At 34.6% G+C, this 11144-nt stretch overlaps 1 protein-coding gene across 1 annotated transcript; it reads left to right on the plus strand.

Moving 5' to 3' along the window:
• Nucleotides 1–1897: 1897 nt before the first annotated feature.
• On the plus strand, nt 1898–10304 carry LOC110716186 (GTP-binding protein OBGC, chloroplastic-like; the record flags this gene model as incomplete). Its single annotated transcript, XM_021894809.1, has 5 exons — nt 1898–2182; nt 3365–3656; nt 7885–8042; nt 9039–9149; nt 10209–10304. Coding segments are annotated over 5 exons (942 nt in total), but the record flags the coding sequence as incomplete, so codon positions are not given.
• Nucleotides 10305–11144: the final 840 nt, after the last annotated feature.

Below are 11144 nucleotides of genomic sequence, written 5' to 3' on the forward strand. Positions count from 1 at the left end.
GGAGGAATAGGGTAGGGCACATCAAACATATCAAAGATAGCAACAATTTAGCTTAATATCAGCTTTGAGGAGAAATGGTTTGGTTTTAAACCATCATTAAAGCTATTTTATCTGGATGTAGGATGTAAAGGTTTGAACTTTCCATTAATCAGTTTGGTTTCTCTATCCCATCTTCAATGTTGTTTTACGCAAAACGAGGAGGGTAGATCAGACATGCTTCCTTGAGGTTTGGGATTATATCACTCCACTGCTGTCATCCTTGCAGCTAGGAACAAACACTTTCTAGTGCATACGTTATGTGCGGTTGAAATGTTTAGTTTCATGTCGACTTTCTGAAATTGGATGGTATAGGATTTTACTTTTAAAATTCCATTTCTTCTATATAATTTACCTGTGTTCCTACTACTAATATTCTTGTTTGAATTTAGTCTGTAATACAACTAAATCATCGTATTTATGTAAATATTGTGAATTGTGGCTTGTGATAGGAATTGTGGCTTACAACATCTTAGCTTCAAAGTCTCTCTTTGTATCCAATGTTACCTTACATCTATTTGTTACAAACAGGCATCAAAGGTAGGATTTTTTGCCACATGAATAACACTTTGCCTATTACAGTAAAGTATATAATTTTCTTGCTTGAATCTCAACTCTTTTAGGAAAAAATTCATCCACAAGAGCTCTTTGCAAGCTTCTACTGTTGCAACAATAGTCCCTACTTTTAATGTTGATAAAGCAACAAATTTTTGGAACCTTGATTGCCATGATATAGCCCCCCCCCCCCCCTCCTCAAAATTCGTCATATAACCACATACTGACTTTCGTGAATCAAATCAATTTTCCATATCTGCAATTAATGTATATCGCTTTGACACTGGTTATTTTTATATATTTTTTTTCTTTAATCCAAAGCACATTATTGATGTACCACATAGATGCCTTAGAATTCATTGCTTTCCAGTGTTCTTTCCTGGGTTTGAGGCGCTATAAATCAAGGTGCGTGTCAACAGAAATATGAGGCGCTCAACTAGGCCTGCTCACAGATCGGATATCCGAATACTCGGATATCAGAAATTTATATCCAAATCCGATTTGAAAATTTCGGATATCCAAAATTTCGGATCAGATGCTTCGGATATCCATTATCCAATATTAAATAAAATTATTATGACTACTTTCTAAATTTCACCAATTTTACCCTTTTTTTATCGCTAAGTTGTACAACATATTTTAATAAAATAGTAGTCCTTTTACAATAAATATTATCATCAAATATATTAAGAATATTATAATAAGTTAATAATACAAGGTTAATTTTATATGAACAATTTAAAAATTTTATATATATTTAACTATTTTAGGCTTTATATTTCGGATATCTTTCGGATATCGGATATTTGAAATTTTGAAAATTAATATCCAAATCCGCATTTGATATCCGCTTTTTCGGATCGGATATTCGATCCAAAATGAAACTCGGATCGGATATCCAAAAATTCGGATCGGTTGCAGATTGGATTATCGGATAGTTTTGTACAGGAATATGCTCAACCAAGGACCTATAGGGATCTGGATTAAACCTCTCAACTTAACTGGAAATGACACAGAAATCTTGTATATAATAATTAAGTATATATACAACCTAGCACTGTTATTTACATGCCAAACATTAGAAATATAGGAATCTTAGTAAAAACAAAAGGGGATTTGTAACATAATAAAACTTTGGTAAACAATGTAATATTCCATGTAAGCCTAAATATTCTTCCATAATACAGTAGCAAAATGTATATTGCTGGTCCTTAGAAGTATTTACTGTTTTTTACTCTCTTCTTTTTCTACTTATATATATGATTAGTGGCTTAACATAGTGCATCAGTATTGAGATTAACGAATTTTTGCAATTAGATGGTTGGAGTTAGAGCTCAAGCTGGTTGCTGATGTTGGAATTATTGGTGCTCCAAATGCTGGAAAAACCACATTTCTTAGCGTGATAAGTGCTGCTCGACCAGAAATAGCAAACTACCCTTTTACAACACTGCTTCCTAATCTTGGTGTAGTTTCATTCGATTATGATTCTACAATGATTGTAGCTGATTTACCAGGTTTACTTGAAGGTGCACACCGAGGTTTTGGTTTAGGCCATGAGTTTCTGCGACATACTGAAAGATGTTCTGTCCTGGTACAAGAAATTTGTGAAATCTTCCTTGTATATGAATTATTAGCATTTTAGTTTTAGATTCAAAACAATAAAATAACAATCAATTGTTTGACATAATATATTGCTGACCTTTGTTACCACATCATGTTGGACATGAGTATGCATCCATGTGTCTCACTGGGTTAGTAAAAAAAATGATCTGTATCTTTAGTCTGAAATGAGTTGTCAAATGTTATGTCCATGTCGAACATGAGTACGCATCCAAGTGTCTCACTGGGTTAGTGAAAAAAAAAGGATTGTATCTTCGGTCTGAAATGAGCTATCAAGTGTTCCTGTCCATGTCGGACTATCAAGGATATCACATAATCCGATATGAGTACTTGAGGTGCCATGATAATTTGAGTTACAAAGCAAATGACCGTTGGAACTATAAATTTTAAATTTGTACTACACTTCAATTACCAATAAGTTTACTTTGTATTTAGCTGGTAAGGAAGAGATGGTTGAACCTCTCAATGTCTTTTCTGAATTGGTGAAAATGATGTTTCCTGAACTTAATTGGAATGAAGAAGAAAGGAATAATTAGATTCCTATCTTATGAGAAAGATCTAGATCTGGATTATGAAATGCCTTTTTACCTTCCACAATAGGAACTTGATGTTGATGAGTTAAAATCTGAGCTGTGATGTCTTTTGACTGCTGGAAAATATAGGGAACTGTTGTCCTGCTAATCCGCTAGGTTCTTCTATACGTGCATCTTCTAAGTTATGAGCCATGTGCTGCTTATAATAAACTATATGTTTTTACATCAGGAATATTAGTGTAGTATATTAATCTGGGCATTGTTCAATCATTTCATCTTACGAATGAAGTTCACTTCTATATTTTCTCAGACTTTTGCATCCTAGTATGGGTTACTTTAGCATCTTATCGTGTTGAACGGCCTGAACCCATGATCTGGACCTTAGGGGTCCCATAACCCAATTTTAGAAATGTGAACATGATGATCCCCCCAAAAAAGAAGAGGCTGTTTAATTAATAATATGTTAGTTATGACTACATTTTTGTTTCCATTGTAAAAAGCTTAAAGAATTCAAAGTACGAGGGTTATAATAAACTATATGTTTTAATGTTTGTTGAGTAAGCTTAAGCTGTTTAATCCTACATTTCCTGACACAAGTGCCTGTTTGCATTTTACTTCAGGTGCATGTTGTTGATGGTTCATCTCCGCAGCCAGAATATGAATTTGATGCAATTCGCCTGGAGCTTGAATTGTTTAACCCTGAACTTGCCGAAAAGCCTTATCTTGTTGCTTTTAACAAGATGGATCTTCCAGAAGCTTCTGAAAGATGGGAAGTTTTTAGGGAACATTTATTAGCCGAGGATATTCAACCTTTCTGTATGAGTGCTATAAGTAACCAGGGTACACATGAAGTGGTTTGTGCTGCCTACGAGCTCGTAAAGAAATTTAAGGAGGTTGTCAAAGAAGCTGAAGGTAAATTTTTGTTATTTCTCTATGTTGCTTTTAATAAGATTAAACCTGTTAGTGGTGAACTTTTATTTTATCCAGAAAAAATGAATCATACCATATTCTTCCGCTATGGTACTTGCCAATTCCTTTTTCCAAAATCAGTGAACAAAGAAAGAAGGCGCCAAAATCAATTAGTTTCTTCAGCATAACACATTCTAACATTCCTGATTGGACATTCTTTGTATAATGATTTGCCATCATTGTTAATATCATACTAGCTCTTAATAATTCATGGTCTTAAATAATTCTTCCTCCATTCTTTCTTAAGTGAATCAGAATATTATACATCCATACTCCTGTCTCACATAACAATTTTCATTTCTCCCCATGCTTGTCCCACAATAAACTTTCCATTTCTCCATCAAGTCGTGTCCACAAATTATGAGATTGCTTTATTTTTCTTGGAAATTTTACATGGTGGCTTTCAAGATTCATAAATTCTATTTGGTAGACCAAAAAAAAAAAAAATGTCATAATTTCTAGTGGCATTAAAGATTTGCAAAGCTCTATGTAGTGCCCTTATTTCATTAAATTGGGCTTAATCAACAAATTATGGCTAACCTTTTAACTCAATATAGTCAATTTCCTAACCTACCCTTTATTTAAAAAAAAAAACTTTTTTATTTTTCTTTTTCCCCTTTCCTCCTCCATAACTACAAGCCACCTCCCTTCATGCCCCACTTCATTTTCCAGCTGCCACCACCTTTCATCCCCGCCAAACAAACAACAACCTCACGTGACCCCTACGAAACGTTCCCGGCCAACCTTTCTCGTCACGCCACCCCTTTGCATCCCTTTTTGATTTTTCTACCAACCCACCATAAAACCTTTTCAATTTCCGGCTAACCCAACCTAAAACCTTTTTGATTTCCAGCCAACCCGAAAAATACCTAGTCAAAACCCTCACCCACGCAACAATCAGCTTGTTTAGTAAGCCAGAGTTGGGTAGGTTTGGGTTGGTTTCGGGGATGAGGAGCGGCTAGGGAAGGGTGGGCCAGGTGGTTAGGGGTTGGAGGGGTCGGAGGGGGAGTAGCAGGGGAAGGGTATGGGTGGTTGGGGACATAGGATGGATAAAGGGTGATTGAGGTGGTCGTATGGTGAGGTGGTGGTGGTGAGTTAATAAGGGTTTAGGTTAAATTATTTAAGGGTTAGTATGGATTTAGGACTCAAAACAACCCTCCAGGTTTTAAAAATATAATTAATATTAATGAAATCTCGACATGATCATTGGGTCCACATATAAAACTTGGTTTGGGTCCAATTTAGCATTTTGGCTATAATCTACTCGTTATAACCCGGATTTGGGTTTATAATATATCGTTGAAAATCTCTTTTCAAGCCCCATCTAACTACACAATTATTGGACCCAGATTATGGACCAAATTAAATTGGTTTGGACCTTTTTATAAATTAGACATGAAATAAGTTATTTTAAGGACACAAAATGAATTATTTTGGCTATAACATTTAAAGAAAATGCTAGAATCAAAGAAATTCACAAGACTCTTCAAATTTTCACCTAAATCAATAATCAAAAACATGGTTTAGGGTTAAAAATTGATCCTAAAATAAAAAATGGTTAACCATTTGATGAAAAAAGTCACTAAATAGAATTATACCATTCTTGGGGTTCACTAGAAATTATGTTTTTTTTTTTTTGGTCTAGCAAATAGAATCTTGAAGGCTACCATGTAAAATTTCCCATTTTTCTTCCTTCCTGGGATGATTTTAAATGGTCCCTCAATGAAAACAGTAAACAATGCCCACTATTTTGTATTCACCTACATTCAATTACACTCAATAAGGCCCTACCATCAACTCTCCTAAAACTATGAGCCCAAGGAAAATGGGAATTTATGGGACAAAATGATTGTTAAATGATTTAAAGTTATGTACTCTTCACCTTGGTCCTAAAAATTGTTGTCTATTCTTAATGTCTTATAAGAATCACATCTATTATTCATTTGCTTATTGCCAAATATCTATTATTTCTTATTAATAAAAATTCTTAAAATCTGATAATTGAAAATTACACAGTAATGAATCTAACAAGATCTTGCCTAATAATTTCCTCTTATATATCAGCATAAAAATACAGTCAATGTTCAGTTAAATCTAGAAGTTGATTAGATCAAACCTTATACCAAACCAGAGGTTGCAATGTTCACATTAGAACACCTTCAGCTGTTGAAAACATAACCTAAGTTTTATTGGTTTTTAAAGCTAACTAGAAATATATACTTGGTACGTGATAGTGAAAGTGATTTGTTACAGTAGTATGGCTGGTTCCAAGCTACACCTCTCAAGCTATCAAATCATAGATCTTAAGGGAAGACCTAAGCAAATCAGCTCAGTTGAATTGTGTAAAGTGACAAATAATTTTTTGTATAATTAATTTAAAGAGATAAAGTAAGACAACTTGCTTAAGTGAACACAAAGTAAGGAAAGGAGGGAACAGTTGAAAGATATTCAACATTGAAGAAGAGAGAGAACACATTGGCTGTCTTTACAAGAATGTGCCTGCAGACTAGAGAGATTTTAATTTGCCTCTTTCTGAATTACCGTCATATCAATATTGTAATAGCCTTCTAAGATGATTGTAGAACAAGGTTTAAGGTTCCCTTTCCCTGCCATTCGCTTATTAAACATGTGTGGATCAAGATCCTTAGATCGATCAGGGGCTCTTTTGCTGCATCCAATGTTGACAGGCCATATTAAACTTTTTGTCTGCTTTGACTATCAATCTGTATAAGTCAATAGTATATGTGAAAGTTCTTTATTTTCTTCTTTTTTTTTTTTTTTTATATTTTATATTTTATATTTTGTAAATCTATTATTTTACGGCTATTTCACTAAATGCCACTGAACAATTTAAAAATTCACCAAATGTCATCGGACTTTTCAGAATTCACCAAATGCCACCGAGTTTTTTAAAAATTCACCAAGTGCCATTAATGACTAACGACAGTTAACTCCGTTAGTCATTTAGGCTAAATATGCCACGTGGCATATTCTTATTGGTTCATTTTATTCTTATTATTTTATTTATCAAAAAACTAAAATAAAAAAAAACTTAACCCCAGCCACTCCCACCGCACCACCACCCCTACGCCAGCCCAACCCCTTGCCCCCACCTCCACCGGGGACCAGGCCAATATCCTCTTCGCTATCGGCGGCCACCCTTCCCCCTGATCCTATGCCATCGCCACCATCTCTTTCCCAGAACCACCTTCCCCCACCCTAAAACCACTCCCTCCACTTTAAAAATACCTCTCTCCCCTCCCACCGTCGCCCAGCCCGCCCCCGGCGAAGCTAATTCGCCCATCCCCTTTACCATCTCCATCCACTTTCATCCCCCTTAAACCACCATCCTCGACACACTAAAACCACAAAATTGAAATCTCCAAAATCGAAACCCTAAATTTCGATTTTAAGGTTTTCGATTTTAGGGTTTAAGCGAGGTGGTTTAGGGGGTAGAGATGGGAGGGGAAGGGGGGAAGTTTGGGTTTGCCGGAGCGGGGAGGGATTATTGGTCGCCAGCAGTGGGGAGTGGAGGGGGCTTTGGTCGTTCGGCGGTGGGGAGGGGAACTGAGGTATTTTCGATGGAGAGAGAGTTCACGAATCGCGGGAAGGGTGGCTGGTTTGCGTCGTCAGCGTGGGCCAGCTAAGCTGGGTCGGCGGCATGGTTGTTCAGAGCTGGGTCGCCGCGGTGGGGACTAGCTGGAGGCGGGGATAGGGTGATGGCAGTGACAGATGGTGGTTGGGGCTTGGTCATGGTGGGTGGGGTTTTTTTTTTAAATTTTTTTTTTAATTTTTTTTTGAAGTTTTTTCTTAAGTAATTAATTTACTAATTTGATAAGCAACCAATCATAAGCCACCATGTGGCATAATTAGCCTAAATGACTAACGGAGTTAACTGCCATTTAGTCATTAATGACACTCGGTGAATTTTTTAAAAACTAGTTAGCATTTGGTGAATTTTTAAAGTGCCCAGTGATATTTGGTGAAATAGCCGATTATTTTATCTTCTTCACTAACACCAACTGATCAAAGCTAGCCGTCAAAGATTAAAAAGTCACGGATTGTTATTTATTCTCAAACAAAGAGAGAACAAAATTTTAAAATATTTTTCCACTGTTACTTGTTTATCAATCCTAGCATTTAATTTACAGAATAGTGCTCAATATTACAGGTTGTGCTGCACCTATCAATCTCAATCATGTGGCTGAGGAGATAAAGAAGAAACGAGCTGTCCCTATAAATGATTTTGAGATTACTCATGATAGTAGCTCAAAGACGTGGCATGTGGTTGGTGATGGATTGGAGCGGTTAGTTCAAATGACTAATTGGCAATATGTTTACAATACTTGCATCTATTTATTTAATTTAAACTTGTAATGATTCTATTACACGCACTATTCTGCCTTACTTTCGCATCTTACACATGATCGGAGATATCTTTGAGGAAGTCATGTGTAACATTCCTAGGCCTGAAAGTACCTAGAGTTTAAATTTAAGACTGTTGGAGCATCTAATATGGTACCAAGGAGGTGCTCCTTAAAGCTACATTTTTTTGGATCTACTGAGAATTATATACTGGTTGATAGGAAAGTCAATTTTTTGCATCTAATATGGTACCAAGGAGGTGCTCCTTAAAGTCCTGAAGATCTGAACAATCAAATAGGATATGGATGTTTAGAAAAATTCAAGTTGGCCAAGGGAATAAAGCTAGTTACTGGGCTTTGAGGCTTTGTTATCTTCATCTGAAATGTACAATGTTTAGCATAAATCAGTTTATATTAATATATATGTTTTGAATCAGTAATAGTAATTTTGAATCAATACAATATAGTATTATTGTGTAAAAGTAGTACCTTGATTTAAGAAATATGTATACCTAGTAAATCAGTAATAACATGTTAGAATCAGTGAAACTAATAAAAATAAGGCTGAATTGATTAAAGATAGGTTTGATCAGGGAATATCAGTTTAATCACTAAATATCACAATCTTTAATACGAAGTAGTAGTTCAATCAATAAGAATATTTTTACAATATTGTGAAAATTAGGTGAAAAGAATAGGGCATTATTTGGGTAACATTGTTGCTTTGGATTATTTGCCATGATTATTTTTTTTCTTATTGTTGTTTTATCACTTGCATGTTATCAGTTTGTACAAGAGATAGAGACTATTTTAATTTGATCGTTTTCTTTACCTTTTCTTTTAAAATCTTAAGATTTTCAATCAGTTGGGTATTGCCTAAATCATCAGGTGGATGCCCATTGTTCTACCTCTAAGTTGTGTAAAATTGCAAACCGTTCCTTTCCTTACACTGTTTTGTAACAGGTATGTGGATTCTGAGAAAAGGTTCCAACATGTTCTTAAGGCTTGTGGTGTTAATAAATCTCTGATTGATCGGGGTGTGAAGGAAGGTGATAGCGTTAACATAGCAGGGGTATGTTGGAAGACTCATACTTAATTTTTTGTAGCCGTTTTTCTTCATCTTGCCTTAACTCTTTTTATTAACTAGGGATTCTAACGCGCTCGATGCGTGTGGTATGGCTAACCCTTATAGAAGAATTTTTCTTCGATGGCCTCTATGACCTATGCCTGTCTTGGTAGTATTATTTAAGTATTTTCGTATAGACGATAAATGTGTTGGATGTTGTGTAATTGTACAATGTTCAAAACTTTAATTGAGCTATTTTGATTTAGTGATTAAACAATAAAAAGATAAATTCTATATAGGAAAATGAAAAGAGCAAGGTTGTTTTAAATATTGAAATATACTTAATATCTTAAATTATTTTAAGGAATTTTAAGAGACAATTTTAAGGCTTTTGAACTGCGAATATGTAAAAGAATAATTTTAAGAATATAATTGTCCATGCACTATTTATAAGGTTTTTCAAACTTTTTTTAAGGTAGGGATAGGTAAATATTTTTTTTTTTGAAGTCTTGTATGTTAGTATCATATTTATTCTCTACTTTCTCCATGTATTCTTCTCCCTTTATTCTCTTTTTATCTTCCTACCTTCATCTATGTATGTGTTTATTTATTTATTTATTTTTGACGGGCCATCAATAGGTTTTTTGTTTTCGTGCTTTTGCTTTATTTCATTTATAGTAAAGAAAACTCTCCATTTTTCTCTCCTTTATGGCTTCACCCCCACCATATGGTTCCATTTATAGTAATTGATAATACGCATATTTGTTGATAAATTATTTTTCCAACTTGAAAAGTGAAAGGGAACCACTTTTCACTAACTTTCCGCTTTCTTTAATTTCTGTTGATACAATAAATAAGAAGAAAAAAAGAGAAAGGAGGGAATATCTATAACAATTTGTGCTGGTTTGTTTTTTGTGCTTCAGGTAATTAAGGTTTGTGTGGGTAGATAAGTTTGATTAGTCATGCTCTTTCTTCTCTTGTCTGAGTTACGGAAAGATTCTTTGTTTACCAGTTTTGATTATTATTTGCCAAATGTGTCCTAACAAACTGTTTTCCATCATGCAGTTGGTGAGGATATGGTACAATGCTCCAGGAAGTATTGGCTCCTCAGGTGCAAAGAATAGATCAACAAATTCAATCAGGTGGCCTAACTGGAAGTGATCCATCCATCCATTACACGAATTTCAGCCGACATTGCAAGCATGCAATGAACAAGGCATCTAAGAGGACGCATGATTGGAAAATCCACCAACTATATTATCTTGGTATTGTTCAATATGTATCATAATATAAACGCCAACAATATCTAGTTTGATTCATTGTAATTTTTTGATATGGTGTGCTTGCATGATCTTGTACAAGAGATATTCACATTTATTGAACTGCGTATATATTGGTATATCTACTTAATTCAGAGACGTGTACTCAACGCTCATGTGAAATAGAAATGGTGTACAAAGCTTAAAACTCGAGAACAAATAAAAGCAAGAATTATAATCTCGTAGCCATTCATAGGCCAATTAATAATAACGTGCAAAATAACGTGAAAATCTCTGCTTTTGGGCGGGTAACATGTCAAGTGCCAAACAAATACGGAGTAATTTGTGAGAAATGACCTATTTAGTGACTTATGATGTGATACACACATGACGTTAAAAAACTCGTATTCTCTCTCCTCGTCATTCCCCTACACCATGTAATAAGAAATAAAAAACAAAGATCTATTTTTGACAAATTTTGTGAGTTTTAGAGTTCAAAATTAAATAATGATATGATCTTGGATCAAGATCTAGACATTAGGTTAAAATAATCAAATACAAAGTAAGATTATCTAGCAAAATAACTTGATTCACTAGTCACAAAAATCTAGAGAAACAAGGATTTAATCTATCAATTACAAAGTTGATACAGATTGAGTTTTTACCACAGAGGAAAGATCACAAAGAGCTTAACATGGAGAAACTCTCATATTTTTCAATAATTAACAAAGTCTATGTTGTA

This window comes from Chenopodium quinoa, unplaced genomic scaffold (genome assembly GCF_001683475.1).
Source record: "Chenopodium quinoa cultivar QQ74 unplaced genomic scaffold, ASM168347v1, whole genome shotgun sequence".
Lineage (NCBI taxonomy): Eukaryota > Viridiplantae > Streptophyta > Magnoliopsida > Caryophyllales > Amaranthaceae > Chenopodium > Chenopodium quinoa.